Here is a 21,774-nt window from a genome sequence, read left to right as displayed (position 1 = left end):
TCTTCTACTTCTATATAGTTGTCTACTGCTATTTGTGATAGTAATGTCTGGGACTGTCGAGCTTGCTTTAGTCTCCACAGACCGTGACAACATTTTCTCCTTTTCTCCTAGGCCTGTCCCAGGTTCTCTGTCTTCACTACTACACCTACACAATCGACAAAGACAACCCATGCCTGCCTCTATGCCTGGCACCCTGCCCAATCCTACCATGCCTGGATCTTCTGCAGTACTAATGCCAGTAAGTTATTTTATTTTAATACTGTATCAGGCATTATCAGGGGCAAAGATCTACCTCACTGCACACAGTGAAAGTGAAGTGATCCAAAATAGAGAATTCAGAGTTTTGTGTAATTTTGCGTTCATTTACGCGTTTTACACAGATGTAACTCAATTAACTCCAGTAGAGGGTCTCCTGATGTGAACCACTTTATGTGATTCTAGAATCAGGTCCTTATTCTTTATTAGAATTTTTTGGATCCTGATATTGAGTTTACTTACTGGTGTAAATCAACAGCGTCTTCATCGAAGGCAGTAGAGTTACATAATTGTGAGATTAGAATTGGGCCCTTACTGGACAAAGCACATGCACAATGCCAATTTAATCTCAAAATAATTACTCACCTACTGTGAGGAGGTGAGTCAATAAGAAGTAAAAGTAATTTATTTTTCAGAACCAGTAATCAGTCATTTGCTGTAGATATGGACCCAATCCTACATGGTTGCCCTTGCCCTCAGCTCCCATTGACTTCAGTTACCCCTCTTGCAAGATGCAGCCCCTTCTTTTCATAGTATTTTAACAGCCCTGTTAATATAAAAAGTTTTGGGAGACAAAGGGCAGAAATTAATTAGAGAGGGTTAAAAATAACGGACTAAAACACCCATACGTCACTGTCTGAATGTGTTCATTGTGCAAGGCTGTCTGAGAGCTAATGTTTGTGCTGTTCCTAAAATAAAAGTATCCTTCTCCACCTCTTGGAAGGGAAGAACATGCCATTTGTTTTGTGCATGGTGGGACAATGGTGGGACTGTGGGTGTGATTCACCTAACAGATTTGGGCTCTTATTTGTGTTAAGTCTTCCAGAAATGAGAGTGTAGCAGCACTTGTCCTGGGAGGACTCCGAAGGAGCCCTAAGTGGGGTGAATATCCCTTTAAAGTACAGCTTATCTTCACATTCAGGGGTGCAAATTGCTCCCACTTCACCCACAGGAGTGAATCCAGTCATCTGTTGCTAAGTGGAATAAAACATTGAATCCTATCACATCTCTTTTCACTGAAAACATTAGAAAGAAGCAGTTTTAAATAGTAAATTCTCCTTGTTCCAACTGTCTTTTGAATTTGTCGAGGTACTATAATGTAGTGAATTTAGCTTGCAAGAAGAGTTCTAAAGGGTTGGTAGGGTGTTTTTGTTTAGACTCCAAAGCTTCAGTAACATGACCTGGGATATATGGAAAACTCCCCTTGGTGGAGCAGTCCCAGAGAAGAAAGAAGAGCCCAACTCATGTTCCATACACTCTATATCATGGATTTTTATTTACGTTTTCAACAAGCTGAGCTGGGCTGCATTGACAGCAGAAGCCACAACTTTATACAGTGATGCTTTTAAAACCACTTAACTCAGAGTGTTGTTATACTAAAAGGAGGGAAATCATTACAAAAAAAGCTCAAACCTGGGTGGCTGATGTTTGTTTTGAAAAGAAACTCTTTTTTTTCGAATGGCTTTTGAGAAAAGCAGTGTTTGTAGGACAGATTTGGAGAATAAGCAAATATAAGCAGTTCACAAAACAGTTTTTTGAGGGATGACTCAAAGAAATAAAGCTGGGCCCTTTGAAGACAAACTGAACATATGCCCTTGAAAATGTTTTTAGACTTTATTATATTGTCTAATTTGTTTTTCTTTTTTTCTTCCTTTTAAAGATGGAGCGACAAATGTCAATGAACTCCAGTATCATGGGGATGCAAGGCCCAAATCTCAATAACCCGTGTGCGTCACCCCAAGTCCCTCCAATGCATTCAGAAGCCAAAATGGTAAAAAGAAACAATTACAAATCCTTGTTTATATTGTTTTTACACAGCAGTTACCTGGAGCAGTAGGCAGGCATTGCTTACCTCAGTCATGGATCATGTGATCTTTATCCATGCCTGTAATTGGCTGTCAGCATACATGCACTTTCAGATGTTACCAGTCTCCATTGACTCTGGGTGAGATGAATTTAAAGAGAGTGGACCATCTGATCCTTACCATGTTTAATTGGAATTTTGGTGCAGATGTGTGGAAAATCAGCAAATGGGCTGGCTGGTTCTGTGATGGTGTCTGAACTTGGGTTAAAAAATTGTAAGTAAACAAACACTAGAGTAAAGGGGTCTGGTGTGGTGGGCATGGGCATACTGTCTGATTTTTTTTTTCTAGGCAGGCATGTGGCATGCAGGGGTGATGTCAGAGAACAGTGTTAGGGCACAAACTAAACAATGCTTGGAAAATCAAGATTATGTGTTTTTTTTTCTTGAGTGCAGCTGATGAGGTTAGAGCAACTGACAAAGTGATAATTTGGACAAAAATGATTTAGTATTTTAAATGAAATAGTTACTTCTAATCAGTGCTTAATCTAGGCTTGCTGCATCAGATATGAAAGTAAAAAAAAATTGCTTGAGCCCCGGCACCTCTTTCTTTACAAATTAAGCACTGCTTCTAATGTTTCCTGAAGTTACTGTGATGTGTGTATTGTGCGCTCAAACCTCCCCTGTAGTATGCAGAGGATTTATTTGTGAGAATGTCATTAGCATTGAGTTTGTAAGTCCTTCGGCCCCATACATCCACTTCCCGTGGAGCATACAGTAATAATACCCCATAGCTGTGCCCATCAACATATGCTTACATTAGAACTGAAACATTAACATTTTGTTTCAGTCTTGTAATAACTTTTTGATGGCAGCTGTAAGTGTAAAGTCATAGGTTGACGGATTAAATATGTGGGTGCATTTCAAGATACTTTGTGTCTGATTGTCTTTTCATCCCCATGTAAACCAGGAATGAGCTCAATGGAGTTAGTGGAATTACCCCAGTATAAAAGTGTAACACATGAGCAAGGAACACAAACCACCACATGTTTATATTTCCTAGTTTGATTAGTAGATATAGTGTCTGTTTGTAAAATGATTGTCATTCATCCCAAGGCAAAGGAAAAGGTGTACCTGTCAGTTGGTAGAGTATATGCAAGAAACCCTCTGTGTATACAGTTTAGGACCAGAAAACATGCAAGGTTTTCCTGTCTCTATTTTCTTAGTCATGATAGGTCACACATTCACCTCACTATTAGTTTGGGTTAGACTGTTAACCCAAGCTTTGTTAACACCCCATCTACAACCACACTCTGTAAACATGCAACCAGTTGGCCAGAAGAACAGATGTAGCCAAAAATGCTGGCTACTTCAGCCAAGCAAAATCTGTGGTCTAGAGTTCTTTCTGTGCCACACAGTAACAGTGACATGCCAAATGGCAACAGCATCTGCAGCAGACCTTGTTAAATCTTTTTGGAATAGGCATGTGTTTTTTCAACCCAACCAATGTTAAGCCAAACCAAATACTCCTTGGCTAAATAAATCCAAAACTGGCATCTGTTTTGGAGACTAAAGTTTCTGCCCACCACCTTTCCTCTCCCTCCCCCCCCCCTTTTTATTTTACTGAAATTGTGAGGCTACTTAAAACAAAATTAAATTATTGGTACATATGGTGAGAATTCTGTGCTGTAATATCTGAAATTACACTTAAAAGCAGATCACTCCTTAATCTGAAGAAACCATTTTTGTCCTGAACTCTGATACATAAAGGTATTGCTCTGTGAAATCTTCCCCAGTCTGAGTTGGTAACAGGACCAAGACATTGCAAAACAAAATACTGCCCAAACAACTCTTGATGCCTCTTCCCCTTGCTTCTGTGGGGCTTTCTGCCCCTCTCTCTTAGAAAAGCAGCAGCACACGTGGTAACCAATAGAACAGAGGCATCAATTACAGACCATGATCTTCCCTCTTTGAAAATTTACTCCTGTACATATTTCACATTGTGTATTTAGATTATATGTTGCAGTTAACACAAATATAATGAATGCATGAGAAAATACACATATAACATAACATCCCTTTTCATTCACCCATTAGAAATATAAATCTACATGGAAAAAATAGAATAAAGGAAGAAAACATAGGAAATATTTAGAGAGAAACATTCCTTATGACTTAGTTAATGGATTGACAATCTGCATTTTAACTTCAGTCTTCTTCACTGTCATGTTGTTTGTTCTTATTAATAAACATGGCAATCTTCTTCCTATTCAAAGACCTGCTAATGTGAGGTGCTGAGTACCTCCTGCAAGTTGAAGTCAGTAGAAGATGAGAGCACTTAGATCCCAAAGTATCGAGCCCTACGTTAGGAATGAATTTCAGATTTCTTCACAATTTGTTAATGCTATTATCAATGATGCATCCAACTCCACATATGTGCCATTTTGCTGGTTGCACTCTGTGAGTTATATACATAGCATATACTATTCAAAAGTCACTGAAGCAGCCCATAGTAACTGGAGAAGTGCCAGTGACTGGGTCTGAGCCAATGGCTACTGAAGTCAATGGCAGTTAGATCAGCACTCATCTACGTAGTTGACTGTTTACTCCTCAACACAGAGGGGTGCGGAATAGATTCCATGGTAGACTCCTCTTCAGATATGAGATATATATGTAATCCAAATTCCTCATGCCTTACATGGGACTAGCAGGATGTGGCCCATAGTCTAGACATAATGGTGTTTAGGTCTCTAAGTGATTACCTTGCTCCTGTAGAATAAATGTTCATAAACCTTGTCACTGTAGACAAATAGCATATATGAAGGCTATTCACTATAGATGGCAAAATCTAAAGAACTTCACCATGATAACTTCTCTGAAGTCAGTTTGTTGTGGGGAATAGGAACAAGGGTATAATTTTTAAATCATCTTTTTCTTCCTGCCATTTAGGGGAAGCAAAATCCAGTGACCTAATGTTAGATTTTTTAAATTTTTCTTTAGATTAAAATGTATTGCTTGAAATATTAATCTGCTGTACCTACTAAACCAGAATGGATTTAAGTTATAATCACAAAAATTTACAATTTATTTTATGATATGTCTTTCCTTCAGAATATTACATAATGCTTTATAACTGTCTCAGTTAATGAACGAATGATTGAACCTCTACATCAATATTACTTTCTTGTCAGATTCAGAGCTAAAACCCCAGCAAGCACTGATGTTATATATTTCCCCCTCCTAATGAGGTAATATGTATCTTTAAAATTACTAGGTTAAAAATGCATAAAGTGTGTCTAGCATATGAACATGTGGTTAAAAACACTAAAGGTATTATGGACCTTAAATTGCCTGCCCCATCTTTACTATCACATTAGCTGCTCATGTACCATATCTGCAGCTAGTTGAGTTTGCAATTTTAGAGACAGTCGTATTCAAACCTTTGCTTAGCCCCAGTTCTGATATCTTGTGAACCACCTAGGTCAGAAATGAGTAGTATGCATTGTCCCATTGGGAGTCTGAAAATCAGATTTCTAAGAGTTTACAACTCCAACTTGATTTAGGTAGCTGCTATTGTAACACCAACAGACCCCAATCATCATTGGGATTGAACCCGGGACCTCTGTATAAGCCTCTGGCTCTTAGCTAAGGCTGTAGCAGACTCATCAAGCTCTAGCTGGGCCAGGTGCTACTAGAGGGGGACAGAGTGCCTCACCACATGGGCATGAGTTACACTATCTCAAGAATTCTTAGAGCTGGAACTAACACTATATATACCATATGAAAACTTGAAATGCAAACTTTCAAATGATGCAAAGCATAATCTCTGATTCTGTGACTTTACTGGACTATTTGCTGCATGCCAGAATTGGAGTAGAGGATGAAGAACAGGTTGCTACTCAGAATGCCCTGATTTTAAAATGATTTTTTCAACGTTTTTCATATTAAATGTTAATTTTGTAAAACTTTTCAGTGGTTTTACAAAACCAAAATAAAATGTACTATTTGTGCCTCCCTTTTCTGGAAGAATTGAGGGGTTGGGGAAGTCAGATGGGCTTCAGAGCCTGAACTTCCACCCAAGCCACAATTTCAAAAGTGTTTTTATAGTGCTAGCACAAGCCCCACTATCCTGTTGACTCAGGCTGGGAGATTCACTCCTGCACGATGTATAGACATACCCTCAGTGGCCTTTCCCCCCCCTAACAGTTTCTTATTATCTTTATGGAGTTATGCACTAGTGTTAGTGCACTTTAAGCATTAGTAGGGCAAACAGTAATGATATAAAAAGTTACATGATTTTTTTTATCCAATGAAAAAGTACGTACATAATATATTAGAAAAGGAAAACCCAATAAGCCGATAATGAACATGTTCCTAATTATAATGGCAATACTAACCATATTAACTGGGTCTGATATAATTAATCTAAGAAATCTTTGAGAACTTATGGGGAAGAGGAAGGACATAAATTGTGACACTTTTCAGACATGGAAAATATTACAAAGTTTTTGCATTTTAGAGCTGAGATTTCAAAGCCACCTAAGGCTTGAATATCCAGTTCCCAATGCAATTAATGGCAATGGAACATCTAGATTCTCTATGTGGCTTTGAAAATCTTAGCCGGGTTGTAGATAAGTCCCCCTTTTCAGCAGTCTTGTGGGGGCCCAGATAGCTATGTGTTCAGATGTGAATCTATACAGTTTCTCCATAACTGCAGAATTTCAAATATGTTGCGAAAGATCAGCTGTAAAGGTAGGAGTCGTAGCTTCCATTTACTTACATGTTGGCTTTCTGAGTGACCTATTAAGTTCTGTGCTGCTTCAGATGTCATAAATAGTACCTGTTTCCTCATCCACAAGGAGTTATGATGGCCCAATTAAGCTAAGTGGAAAAAATGTTGAATTTAACACTCTCTCTCTTGTCTGATGTTTTCTGCACTTAATTCAATTGGGTTATTGTAGCTACTCTTGAACATGGAAACAAGAACTCCTTGTGATATCAGTAGCATCTTGGGACATGGCTGGTCTCTGGAGATTGTTTGAAAAGGAAAGCACAGCAAAGGACAAATCCTGGTCTCGGTACTGTAATTTTTCCATGTTGACTTCAGGTGGGAGTTTGACATGAGAAGTACCTGCAGTAACAGATCTATTAAAGTTCTAGTTTTATTGTTAACATTCCGTAGCACAGCAAAAATACTGAAATAAATTGTTTAATAATAAATTAGTAGATTCCTGTGCTTTAAGTTTGAACCCACCAGGGCTAAAATCACCTTAGTGGACCAATAAAAATTCTTTCATGGACATAAACATTTCTAAGCACTGGCACAGCACCAGTGATTGGAAAGAAAAATGTTTTCTCTCTGCCAAGCCTTCAACAACAATTTTTCACATGCCCCCTCAGAATCTAGCAGAGAAATCTAAGCAAGACAAAACAGCAGTAAAATGATGTCTTGCTTCATAGAAAGATCCTGACATAAACTATTACATGGTACATTTTCAAGGCAGTTCAAAGGTTAAGAAGTGTGCAGCTTCTGCAGTTGTTTACATGAATTGCACATTTAATTCTCCACTGACTTTACTGCAAATATATCTCTTATTATATGACTTTGCATTTTAAACTATGAAAAGCCAACTTTTCAATGCGATATTGCATTTAAAAAGTTCTACAGGCAAAATTTAGTAGCTTTTCCTGTAGACGGTATGTTTGCCTTGCCTTGGAATATTTAACACCCTGGGTAATATAAAACTATGGGTAAGGCTAGCCATATTTAATTTTGTGTACTGAAATGAGACCATATACCCATCAGGCCTAAATGCTGCATTATTGAACTAAAGTCAGTAGAAACTAATTCTTCTTAAGCCCTCAGTAGTTTGACAAGTGAAATCGAGGAAGAGCCAGTTTAGTTAGTCATACAGGCTATGAATACATGTTGAATATTTAATCTCGCTTTTACCAAGTGTGCACAAAGTGTTGCCACAAGTTATAGTGATTCTTAGCATTTTTTCTTTCTTTGTGTCACTTTATCTACAGTGATCTTATTGACTATTTGACTGGAAGATCTTGGATTTTTATTATGTTGTTTGCCTTTATTCAGCTGGGTGTTGAAATGACCTCTGTCTCCCCGCATAGTAACTACTCTCCCTCCCCTCTCTTATTCCCTCTCTCCACCCCATCTGTTTTCTCATAGGATTTACTGTCTTTGCAGATTTGTTTCTCTTTCTCCGTCTTCCTTCAGTGTCCACCCTGATTTTGTAACCATAGCAATAAATGAAATACAATCCCAATATTTGCATTCTTTACCTAGCATCTAGCCAAACACGAGCTGCTGGATCTTGTTATTGTTTGTTGTATGATTCTAAAGACTTATGTCAGATGCATGTGTGTGTGTGTATAGACTGTGGTAGTCTGGTTCAGAGCTCTCCCTTTCAGACAAAGTCCTGTTCATGTAAACTCATGTATGTGTCTATCTGTGTGTCTGTGGGAACTGGAGCAAATAAAAGCAAATCCTTGTGTCAGTGAAGCCAGGAAAAAAGGAAATTATAAAAAAATTGTTGTGTTATGGGGAAGTTCTGCGTCACAGAGATATACTTCAGTCTTTTGCTTGGAATTTGTACAGCTTTCACTTTCCAAGATTTTTGCAAGAGTCACTAATAATGGAAGTTGTTTTGCACTTTGGGCAGGTCTGCCGAAGTCTGGCATTCACTTGGGATGTACAGTAAGTCTCCTCACAACATAAATGCTCTCAGAGGCAAGGGAAGATATTTAATACAACATGAACAGCTCTAGATTTTATCAGCCAAGAAACTTATTGTACCGTAAACAAATCCTCATGTTAAACAGCAAGTTAGAAAACACTTTTCTTCACTATGTACAGGTTTTAGGCTTTCCCTTCTCTGTCTCTCCCTATTATTATATTATGTACCAGGTACATTTTAAAAGCTCTGTACAAACATTAACTAATTTTCATCTGGGGTAATTAAATATTGTTACAACGTTGTAGTTTGGGAACTGAGGTAGAGAGGTGAATTGAGTTGCCTAGGGGCACACAACCTATTAGTGGCAGAGATGAGAGGGGGGGAAAAGTTGTTCCTGGCTTCTGAGCTCTGTCCATCAGATCATGCTACTACTCTCTGGATAGAATTTACTTACAGCTAATATGTGCACAAATCATGTATTTTATCGGCATAGTTGGGCTTAGGAGACAGTTTACACATCCAGTTCCAGAGTGTGTCTGGGGGTCAAAGCCAAATGGAGGTGGGGGTTTCAGTTTGGATTCAATAGCACTGAAATCTTCTGAACTGCTTTCATGAGATTTTTGGCTCAAAGATACAAATGTCATAAAGTAGTTCTTCTTGTGAGATTTCGGTCATCTTCAATTATGAACGTTTTGTGAGATCAGATTTCCTGATGCTGTGGGTTCCACCATTTTGGATTGAAATCTTATGAGAGCACCTATTTTCATAAGATTTCAGCCACATCCAAACCAAGCCTGGAAAATCATTTCTTTCCAGTTTTGAACGTAACACAATCTTGAAGTCGCAGTGGGTGGGTGCGGAGGAGGGAGGTATTAGAATCCAAAGCTTCAGATCCCATTCCCCTGCAATATAAAAGTTTTTAATATTTGAGGTTTCTCTAGAAATAATAAGTGTTTTTAGTGTGCATATCCATCCGTGACAATTTCTTTAAGCACTGAGAATGTAAATGACAGACTACGGACCGAATGGCTAGACAGTAGTTCTGCAGAAAAGGACAAATGGCTAGACAGCAGTTCTGCAGTGGACAAGAAGCTGAATATGAGTTGAAGGTATGCCCTTGTTGCCAAGAAGGCTAACGGCTTTTTGGGCTGTATAAGTAGGGGCATTGCCAGCAGATCGAGGGACGTGATCATTCCCCTCTAGTTGACATTGGTGAGGCCTCATCTGGAGTACTATGTCCAGTTTTGGGCCCCACACTACAAGAAGGGTGTGGAAAAATTGGAAAGAGTCCAGCGGAGGGCAACAAAAATGATCAGGGGGCTGGAGCACATGATTTATGAGGAGAGGCTGAGGGAACTGGAATTGTTTAATCTGCAGAAGAGAAGAATGAGGGGGGATTTGATAGCTGCTTTCATCTACCTGAAAGGGGGTTCCAAAGAGGATGGATCTAGACTGTTCTCAGTGGTACCAGATGACAGCACAAGGAGTAATGGTCTCAAGTTGCAGTGGGGGAGGTTTAGGTTGGATATTAGGAAAAGCTTTTTCACTAGGAGAGTGGTGAAGCACTGGAATGGGTTACCTAGGGAGGTGGTGGAATCTCCTTCCTTAGAGGTTTTTAAGGTCAGGCTTGACAAAGCCCTGGCTGGGATGATTTAGTTGGGGATTGGTCCTGCTTTGAGCAGGGGGTTGGACTAGATGACCTCCTGAGGTCCCTTCCAACCCTGATATTCTATGATTCTGTGATTACTTAGTTAGATAATAGAATTTGCAAATACAGGCCCCCATCCCACAATGAGCTCTACCAAGGCTCAGAATGACACCCCTGTGGGGCTTTTTGTAAGTTAAGGGCCATAGTTCAAATACAGTTTAGAAGTTAAGTTTGAAGGGACATTCATACATTTCTACCCCTCTTTAGTTTGATTCTTTCAAATATAGACAGTGACACTTTCCAGAAGTGAGAGGATTACATACTGTCCTCCAGATGTTCAGCAGAGCAGCTTTTCTCATTTATATTCAGCTAGTTATCAAGGAGGTAATTTGAAATGCCTTAGACAGACTAGGTGCCCCACCCTGGAAACACTTGCGTAGCAAACTTTACTGTGCTACACTTGATGTTTTTACTAGCAAAACATTGGCCTATTAAATGTTTATCTGAGATTTTAGCATATGAAGTGCCATGAATAATGTTTTCAAATGTGTGTTTCAGGCAGACTACACAGTATATGGCGTAGATAGTTACATCCTCTGCATTCTGTATCCCACCTATAGTGTAATGTATTTCATTGTCTAGCTCTGTGGGAGTCAAAGTGTGGCTTAGAGAATTTTAGTGACACTGTGACCAACAACCACTCTCATCTTTATTAGGAACATTTTATTAGCATGCAGGGGACTGTAGCCTTTGTAGGTCATGCCTCTGTTATGGTCAAGGCAACTACAATTTGCTTCATTTCATATAATTAGCTGGTGCCTTGGACTCCGGGAAAGTTGGCAGTATGTCTCTCAGATCGTTAATGTCTGGGTGCCATGCCTCTCTAATGCTGTAGGGGAAGGGTAAAGGGTATGTCTGGTGTACTTAGGAAGGTTGATTGAATGTCCTTTAAGAATAATGGTTGATTAACTCAGTCTCCTTTTTTCCAATATGTGTATAATTTCTTTATATAAGTTTTATGCACACTATTGAAACCAATCAGGACTACACTGGAAAATGTTAGAAAATAAAGCTGTTCTTTTAAGATAGCTTTACTAGATGATTAGTTAGATACTATCAGTGGGGATGTACTTTCGTTGATAATTAAGTTCCACTTATTAGATCTTCATGCATCCAAGTTAAGGGATCCCATCAGGTATAATTTGGCCCCATATTTAAGTTGTGTTAAAAATGAGATGTCACAAAAACAGAGACAAATATAAATGTTTGCATGAATTTTATTTTTCAATTGAGGGAAACAGTTTAGAAACAAAAAACAAAAACGACCACCATTTCCTGGTAACATTGCAACCCAAACTTTGCAACATTGTGCTGTCATTTCAGAGCTTGCCTTGAAACTGACTAGATACAAAAGTGAAAGGGACTAGTTTGTTTTCATTTTCCAAACAGAGTGAAAAAAGGAAACAAGCAATATAAACAGTTTAAAATAGATTTTTTTGATTCCTCTGGTTTTGAGAATCTGAGGTGATGTTGGTGACATAGGGTAGGAATATTTTTTTAACGATATGGTCCAGCTCCTCAGCTGCTGGAAAGTGGTTTAGCTTCATTGACTTCAATAGAGCTATGCTGCTTTACATCAGCTGAGGACTAGCTCATGTTTTTAACCTCACAAGGTTCCTGCAATTGACACAATTGACTGGGAAAGAATCCCGGAACCTCTCAGCACAAAGAAACATAGGATTTGCCCCCAGACACACACACAGGGAAGTACAAAAACAGTGTGAGCACAGTAACCTGGGTATGTCTTTGCTATGGAGACCCACATACATGGGCTAGGCTAACCTGTGTGCTAAGCCCCAGCACCAAACACCTGGGTTAACTGTGCAGTGAAGACATCTTTGACTCTGTTCTAACAGACAAACAAACTTTGGGAGGATGAAATTTAATGTTTTGCTCTAGTTTTGGTGGCATCACTTTGCTTAGATATCTTTTCTTTTCATGCATGGATATTTTACCACCATCTTCAGTCATCTTATATGAATATTATTTGACTGAACAATTTTCAGCCTTATTTTATATATTTATTTATTATGTGATCTTTCAAAATAAATTCATTTGTGCAATTCCAAATAGACAATCAAAAGATTTAAAAATTAATATGTAACTTTGGACAGTTTCAGAAAATATTTGTCTCTTTTGTGTCTGGGATTTGTACTGGCGAATAATGATTCTGAGCCAAGAGTTGCCAACTCTTTCTCTGAAAAGTTTGGATAATTCAAACTGTTACATCTAAGCCATATTATTCTGGAATGTTTAAATGAACCTAAAAGCCACCCCTCAGTGTATACACAAACAAAGTTCATTCTTCATTCTGCATCTGGAAATACATAGGTAATCCAGTGCTGCTTTTCAAGTTTGCAAGAAATATTGTGATATTTTTATTATGGTATTTCAGTTCACACTCACACTAAAGTGAAAAGTTTAGTAATGGCATATCCTCAGTACTGCCCTCAAGTGCCAAAGTTACACATGAAGCCTGGTGGGATCAAACAAATGTTTAAATATGTACTAAAGCCTAAAATAGTCTTTATTAGACCTGTACAAATTATTTTAAATTATATAAATATTTTTAATATGTCTGGCTTCTGACAGAACACTACTATATACCGAAGTATGACATTAGCTGCCCTGTGCCAACTTTTCACATTTTTTTTCCAACATACTTAGCATCGTTATTGGTTCAGTCTAGAGCCCGCTTCTTGTACTGTATGTGGTTCAACAAAAATGTTTGTGGAGAAGATAGACCTAGATTCTCTTACTAATGGAGACACAGATTTCATTAGGACAAGGTTCAGAATGATCTTTATTCTTGCTGCCAACATAGTGCTAAGTACAGAGATAAGAATGTGAAGTCCCAGTTTGCTTTCTGATCTGATAACCATGTACAGCAGTTCTGTAGGCTTGTATGATGTGTGTGTGTGTGTGTGTGTGTGAGGGAGAAGAGAGTATATATTTGGGTTCCGGCAACAAACATCTTTATCTCATTTCATAAGTAGAGTGAACATTATCACCTAGGATTTTCTTAACTAGACCTTCCTGCTAAAGCCATGGTTTAAGAACAGGAGGTTATTAAAATGTGGAATTCTCAAAGCTTCATTTTAACAGGAGGCAGAGTTTTGAGATTTTAAGATGGATAAATTGAAGAGCTGTGTGTATTTCTTAAACCAAGTCTGTTGCTCAAATGGCAGCTTTTATATTTTTCTTTTCCAGAATGATTCATTCCTTGTGTTTCTGCTGCACATTCTTAATCTATATAAACACATATAATCTCTGCCTTTTTATTTATCTGGGCAGTGCTTTTTTTTTTTTGTTCGTTAAGAAAGCATTTCAATCTCATGAAATACTTTAGAATGTTGAGGATCAATAACTGAAAAGCAAGGGGTATTACCTAAAGCTCACTTATTAACATCTATCTGGGGTGACTTCCATTTACATCAACAATGGGAAATTTGTTCTGCTGCACCAATTTGTTCTGCTGAACCGTCTATCTTCTAAATGGTGTTAGTGGTGGATTAGTTTGCTGGGAAGCTTGATCTAAGTAGTGTTTGCATTAGGTGGTTGAATAAAGGATTCCCAGAGGGAGTTTAAGGATTATGCAAATAACTTGTGAATATATACATCAGCACACAGAGAATTCATATAGGAGGCTTTCTGCTCCCGTGATGAAACTAGCAGCTACGGAGACTTCCAAGAACACTAGGATCTGTCACTTCAGAAAATTGGGTAGACTGTTCCATTTTAAAACTTTAAAAATTAAACATGTTTCTCTCATACTGAAAGGTTCAGGATGTTGTTATATTAATCTCAGTAGATTTAGGGATCACCTAATGCCCCCCCCAAGCCCCACGTAAAATGGCTTTGCACAGAGCTATGGCAATCCAGGGGAGAGGAAATGCAGAGGTGGACCACATGTGCAGCCCTGCCTTGGTCACTACTACAACCGGCTCAGGTATGGTGTATACTCCCTCAACTCTAGCGTCGTGTTATAGTCTGGTGAATCTGTGCAGTTTCCACTTCCACAACCCATTTCTTTGTCCTACCCATTCCTGCAGTGAAACCAGCCATGGGGCATGACACTACATTACATAGGACTGTGAAGGCTTCAAAGCAGAAATAAGGCACTTCTGCTGCAATTGGGTCTTTTGGCGTGGAGGACCCTATGGGTCAGGCTTAGGTCCCACATCCCTTTAACCTGGGCCAGTTTAACGCATAGCCACAAGAGCTCCATGTTGGGAGCCTCAGCTCCTGGAGGCATGTGATCACATAAGAATCTCAGCTTTCATTTAAAAATAAGTACATTCGTTGCTCTCATGGTTATGAAGGAAAGTTTGAGGTCATTACCTGAGTATAATCAATGCACTGTTATCTTCCTGAATTTGCAGACAGCCTGAAACCATAGCTGTGAGAGGTATGATCAGCCCAATGCATCTCAATGGTATGTTAATTCCCAAACCTATTGTTTAGTTTATATCAATGGAGTGTTAACACCAACAGCTCTTGGGGGCCCTAGCTGGCACCACCCCAGCAGAGGATTGCATGTGTGGCAGGAGAAGAGTGCTATGTGTCCAGCCCTCCCACCCAAGCAGATGACCCCTAGCTGCCAAGGTAAGTATTGGAGGGTTCTCATAAGCCATTTCTCCTCTCTGAGTGGAGGAGAGAGAAGGGGAAGATCCCTGCTGCTACTTCTGCAAGAAAAAGAAAGATTTATGCCACTACCCCGGCATCTCTGAGAGGGAAGGGGAATCTCCTCACATCCACCACTCCAAGTAGGGGATGGGATGGGAGAGTCTGGTGTATTTTAGGTTTTATGAAATTTTTCAGGTCTCACAAAACATTTTTTTTTTGCCTCAGTTCAAACAACTGGTTTTCAGGGGAAGTTTAATTAAAAAAAAAAAGTTTCCAACCAAATAGAAGCCTCTGCTATGCAAGCAAGAGCACTTCTTTTTGGCAAGTAATTTTTGTCCAGCTTCCACAAGTAAGAGGGGACAAAAATGTTTAAAGAAATATTCAGTAGCCCAAACCTCACATTTTTCCAAGCTGTCTGGAACTTGTACCTCAAGTTTTGAATACTGCTTTAAATCTTGAATTGGTCATAAAATTAGCCAGCCCTTTTAAACTGCATAAACATCAGGAGATCAGTCAGGTGCAAGTGAGGGAAGAATGTGACTGTAACTCTGTGGATATGACCAAAACTTTACTCCACTCAGTCCTGTTATGTGAATTTGTATCACAGATTAATTTTCTCTTTAGTATATATCCTTAAAGAGCATAAAGCATAAAAATTACCCTACTGGGTCAGACCATCTTGCCCAGTATCTTGTCTCCCAACAATGGCCAATGCCAGATGCTACAGAGGGAGTGAACAGAGCACGGCAATTATTGAGCGATCCATCTGCAGATGTCTAATCCTTGCATGTTGGAGTCAGAGGCTTAGGGACACCCACACCATGGGGTTGCATCCCTGACCATCTTGGCTAACAGCCACTGATGGACCTGTCCTCCCTGAAATTACCCAGTTCATTTTTGAACCCAATTATACTTGTGGCCTTCACAACATCCCCTGGGCAATGAGTTCCATGGGTTGACCGTATCATGTGAAGAAGTACCTCCTTTTATTTGTTTTAAACCTGCTGCCTATTAACTTCATCAAGGGGCCCCTTGTTCTTGTGTTATGCCAACATGTCCTTATTCGCTTTCTCCACTCCCTTCATGATTTTATAGACCTCTATCATATCCCCCCTTAGTTGCGTCTTTTCCAAGCTGAACAGTCCCAGTCTTTTTAATGTCTCCTCATATGGAAGCTGTTCCATACCCTTAATCACTTTTTGTTGCCCTTTTCAGTACCTTTCCATTTCTAATATATCTTTTTTGAGATGGGGTGACCACATCTGCACACAGTATTCAAGCTGAGGGTGTGCCATGAATTTATATAGAGGCAATATGATATTTTCTGTCTTATTATCTATCCCTTTCTTAATGATTCCCAACATTCTGTTCACTTTTTTTGACTGCCACTGCACATTGAGCGGCTGTTTTCAGAAAATTATCCACGATGACTCCAAGATCTCTTTCTTGAGTGGTTACAGCTAATTTAGATCCCATCATTTTGTATGTAACATTGGGATTATGTTTTCCAATGTGCATTACTTTGCAGTTACCTGGAAAATTATTTTAAATTATATAATTTTTTAAAATATGTATGGCTTCTGACAAAACACTGACAAAAAAGTATGATATTAGCTGCCCTGTACATTGGAGTTCTAAAAATATGAGATGGAATTTTGTAGTTTCTTTATGAAGTAATTCTAAAAGGATACAGAGAGAGGACCTGATTTTCATTTACACTATGGCCCCTTTACACCGCTCTGGCATGGTAAGGCATGTACATTTTTACAATATTAGATTCAAAACTTGCACACAATATTGGAAGTTTGCCATTATACATTAGATTTTCTGGGCCTGATTCTCATTCACACTAAGGCCACTTTTACACTGTTGTGTGTCTGAACATGTAGAAGAAAACTTGCACTGCATGGCTCCGTGCTCCTTTATAAAAATCTCTCTCATTACACCCACAATATGTAATGTTAGCATGGCATTAGTGAATACTATACCTGCCCACTTTAATCCCCACATGCCATTCAATGTGTCTCCCTTAATAAATTATGTACTTAAGAAGCAATAGCAATAGCTGAGATTCTTAAGGCAGGAAGAGTCACATTACCAGAAGTACCAGAAAGGCTGATTAAAATTAAATTGTAGCAGACAACAGTTGTGTTACAAAGGAGGGCTCTATTACAGCCAACTCACTTTCTTAGCTAACCTCTGACTTATTTATTTCTCCTGCATGGTGCAGTCTGCATACTCTTTCTAGTTGTAATGAGCATTAATTGATTAGCTGGATCTATGAAGAGCTTGAGCACTAGTAAGTACTATCCCAGTGGGTACACACTAAATAGTTTATGAGGTAATTAGTATTTTAATGCCTTTTCTAATGAGCCTTTTCAGTAATGAAATCTCATGAGAATGTTATTGGTTCAGATATATTTCTTCAGACACAACAGAAGGTAAGCTAATGCCGTTAAGAGATTTTGAAGCTAGTTTATAAAACAGCTTCAGTAACTTATTTCTGAACACTTGCCTGAATCATTTTCCTTTATTAAAAACAAGTGCAATCTATATTTTTTTCCTCACTGCTGTGTAACTTGTACTCCCCTCTCCCCATGCTTTCTTACAATATACTGCAATTTCAAATACTTGAGATCATTTCTGAGGCTGTTAACTGATCTCTTTGACTCTTCTGTAAGTAAATAATACCATACTGTCTAAGTGTGTTGTTTCGTATGTGTTCTCATCTCATCCTGGGGAAAAAAAACCAACACCCAGTGCTTGGCTGCACGGTTACTTGGATTTATGGCTGGTGTCAGGTTTGAGAGAATGACCAACCTTTACAAGGCCTTTCAATGTCAAACCAACTCCTATATTCTGGAAGCTAGAAAATGGCACAAAGACTGGTCTCACAGGCATCCTTAGCTAACCTCCCCTTTCAGAATTGGGGGACTTACGCTGTTGTATCCTGGATTATCCCATAGCTTGAGGGGCAAGTACTCTGTCTGGCATTTTTTATTTCTAATGCCTAAGATAAGGAGCTGTAGCAGAGCTTCAGAGGGGTTTTGCTAGGTAGAGCTTTACATAGTATGTATCATTTCATATATGACTATGGCAATAACACCGCTTTTCCTCTTATAGAGGCAAGGCACAGTCAGAGATGCATGATTTAAACAATTTGTTGTTCTGTACCCATAAATACACCCCAAATGTAAGGAATGAAGTATAATATTAGTAATAATTAACTTTTATATAGCATATTTCATCCAAAGAGCACAAAGCACCAGACAGACCTTAGAAACTGATTTACAAACTGTGTCTAGAGATCACTTCTTCTAGCCCTGAAATGCAGCCTCCTCTTCAGTAGAAAGGCAGCAGCAGTGTAACAGCACATAATAATGCTACAAAACAATTCAGGCCAGAAAGTGAAGAATGGATGCTTTAAAAGCCTCTGTTTCACAAATAAGTCCTAGCTGTTTGAAAATGACACATCCATTAAATGCTTTTGGAAAACTTAATTCTAAAATAGTTATATAAAATCTTACCTAATGCTAGAATTAATAGATTTAATGAAAACAATACGGAAAACCCACAAATAGCCTCATGATTTAAGATTTAAGGTCCCAGTTATTCCCTGTTGTAACTCCATGGGAGTACACCTCTACCCCGATATAACGCTGTCCTCGGGAGCCAAAAAATCTTACCGCGTTATAGGTGAAACCGCATTATATCGAACTTGTTTTGATCCGCCGGAGTGCACAGCCCTGCCCCGCTGGAGCACTGCTTTACCGCGTTCTATCCGAATTCGTGTTATATCGGGTAGAGGTGTATGTGGAATTTCCCCAAGGATGAATTTGGCCCAGTACTTGTAACACTGTGATTAAGATATTACTCTGTCTTTGTCTTTGTGTCTCTATTGACACCTACCAGTTTATCTCACTCTATAGCTAACTTTTGGCATCTGTCTAGTTAAGGTTTTTCTAAGGCACCTATCACTGTGACTCCATACCATCTTAGTGCTAATCAATGACACTAACTAGATTAACTCTAAAATCACCAAACGTGTTCCATTTCTAGCACTTATCAAAATTTTATGCAATTTGACTAAATATATTTGTGATCTCACAATATGGTGAGTGATGAGTAACATTCACAGGACCAAGATCTTCCAACACTGTCCAGGTAAAGATAGTGTGCTGTCTCCACACCCTGCAGCTTGCAGTCAGAGGTCCCAATAGTACTGGAGAAGTTAAAGATTCCTGATTCAACTGTTAACAAAACACCTGAAGATCCTTGGGCCCAGATTGCTCCCTGGAACTGTTTGTGGGGGCACCTCTGTGCATTGATCCTTTCCTTGGTCATGCAAAAAGAATCATCAGTAGCCTCTGCTACTCTCTTACCTCTCTGCAAGATCACGGATCCATTCAGAGGAAGGCGGGAGGTGGAGGCATGTCCAGGCACTAGAGAAGGAAGTACAAGGGGTACACTAAGCACATTCTCTAAGGTCATTGTTTTATTATAGTCCAAACCCCTGACAAAAAGAAAACCCCACAGAATATTTTGGTGGAAATTCTGTGATGGAAAATTTGCAGGGATTCCTGTTCTGTGCTCAGTTTTTTCCTCACAGAGGAAATGATCTGGCCATCGAGCTGTAAAACATCTCTACTTTGTTTGAGGTTTGCAGCTCTGGGTTGCTTTGCTCTAGTGGCCTTTGAGCTTTGTTGGAGCCATTTTTGAGCTTTACTGGGGGCAGTTTTTGAACTTACCGGGAGCCAATTATGAGTGCTGTCAGTGTGAAGCCCAATGGCTGAAGTGGGCTAGGGGGAACCCAGAGCAGTGGGCAAGTTTGTGCAGGTGATTAGGTAGCTAGTCGATCAATCCCGATCAGAGGCAGTCTGGGGCAATGGTCTGAGAGCTCACAAGAATCAGTAGCAAGGAGATCCAATCCAAGATTTCGAGTCAGTGGGTTAGGAAAGCCATGATGGGCAAGTCAGTAAGGGAAGATCAGCAAGGCAGGGTTAGGTGAGGCTACAGAGCAGCAGGGCAGAGTCAGGCAAGGCAGTTGGGTGGCAAGGTAAAGTTACACAAGGTAGCAAGACAAGGTAGCTTCTTTGTGTTGAGGTCTTTATATAGTCCAGGTATCCAATGGGAGTGCTGTCTCTCCAGCCAGTCAGCATAGCTGCTGTGGGGCCACAGGCTGTGAGCACTCAGGCTGTTGCTCATGTGCGATGGCTCAGTGTACCGTTATGGCACAGAGGCTGGGGGGCCTTCTAAAAAGCCACCACACTGGCTGTCAACACCACAATCCTGACACTCTGATCTTGCTTTTTAACTTAATTGAAGCTAATTGTACGTTTTGGAATGTACTGGAACAGTTTTATTAACTTGGTCAGAGAGTTGGTGTTTTTGTTTGAACTTCTTGAGTCATTGTCTGTTTTTGTTGAGACTTTTTAGGGTATGTTTGAAACCTGATGTATTAGTGGCATAGTGCGGACTACACTCTGATGTTTATCCAGAGTTCATTGAAGTCAGTCGGAGCCTGTCCATTGACTTCAATGGGCTTTCAGTCAGGCCCTTTATCTCTTTTCCATTTTTAAAAAAGAAAATTGTCTCTTGAAAAAATTCACCAGTGCTCAAGTTCTATTGGCCTTCTGGTTGCTGCTGGATGCAGGTTTTTTAATTAGATTGGGCTAAACAGGCCAGGAAAACCAAGTAACATCTGCATGATGAACAAATTCTGTTTTAATGAGGTGTCATACCATCTTTAGGTGTACCCCTGGTTTAGTAGATAACCATCTCCTTTCCCTCCTACTCAATTGCATCTCACTCAAAAGGCTGTTACAATTCATTTTTCTGGATCAGAGAATGCTATTGGTATATAATTGAAATAAAGTAGCTGCATATCCCATTTGGTGTGGAAATAACATAAAAATCAGAGATGCAGAGCGCATACTGATTGGTAGAATATGATCCTTCCTTTACAAGTGCCACCCCTTTGATTTGATAATGGCTTTACTACTGTGAAAAGAAAAGATTCCTGGCATGTATTTGTAGATGCAGCTGAATCCACTGGGATCCCAACGTGGGAGCCACCCTGAGTACAATGCTAGCATTAGTCTCTGCTCTGTTACACAGAATACCAGAGCTTTATGCCAGAAGCTAATTAATGGATTCTGACTCCATGTTAGTCTATTACTAAATACAATGGCTAGTCACAAATTATAGTTTATCAGATGGCTATGTGCACTAGGAAAACATTTGCTTAACACTAATAATTAGGCTGTTATAATAACAAGAGTTGTAGATTGCTTTGGAGCACTGAGACAAAATAACTGTAACACCTTATTATTGGCAAAACCTGTCACCTCTGAAATAATAATGGAAAAGTAAAACAAATAATCCAAATAATAGTCATTATTGCAAATACTGAAGAATCTTTAGGGATGTGCATTTTCTTTATTGAGAGCCAAGGTATTAAGGTCTTAGTAAAGGGATATCTTTCTGACTGAGATTACGTTAATGATGGAGTATATGCTGGTTGACCAAGTGGATGCTTTGTTACTAAAACCCGTAACAGTTAAGTTAGTAGAAAAATCACAACTGGCAGAGCAGTTCAGCAAATCACCAGGCAGCCTGTGCTGCTGACACACTCTCGTTCTTGAGCAATGACTTCAGACCTTTTGCTTTTGTATTCTTGAAGAGGAACC

At 39.3% G+C, this 21,774-nt stretch overlaps 1 protein-coding gene across 3 annotated transcripts in view; it reads left to right on the top strand.

The window, feature by feature from the left end:
- The window catches only part of CREB5 (cAMP responsive element binding protein 5), a 353,979-nt gene that overhangs the window by 257,912 nt on the left and 74,293 nt on the right, over nt 1-21,774 (top strand). For all 3 annotated transcript variants that reach the window (XM_026649400.2, XM_026649399.2, XM_024222902.3), the window contains 2 exons: nt 112-238; nt 1,916-2,026. In XM_026649400.2, coding sequence (XP_026505185.1) covers nt 112-238; nt 1,916-2,026 — 238 coding nt within the window. The remainder of the gene's footprint in view (nt 1-111; nt 239-1,915; nt 2,027-21,774) is intronic.

Source organism: Terrapene carolina, unplaced genomic scaffold (genome assembly GCF_002925995.2).
Source record: "Terrapene carolina triunguis isolate 2854851 unplaced genomic scaffold, T_m_triunguis-2.0 Scaffold84, whole genome shotgun sequence".
NCBI classification, from domain to species: domain Eukaryota; kingdom Metazoa; phylum Chordata; order Testudines; family Emydidae; genus Terrapene; species Terrapene triunguis.
This window is presented reverse-complemented; position numbering and strand designations above follow the sequence as displayed.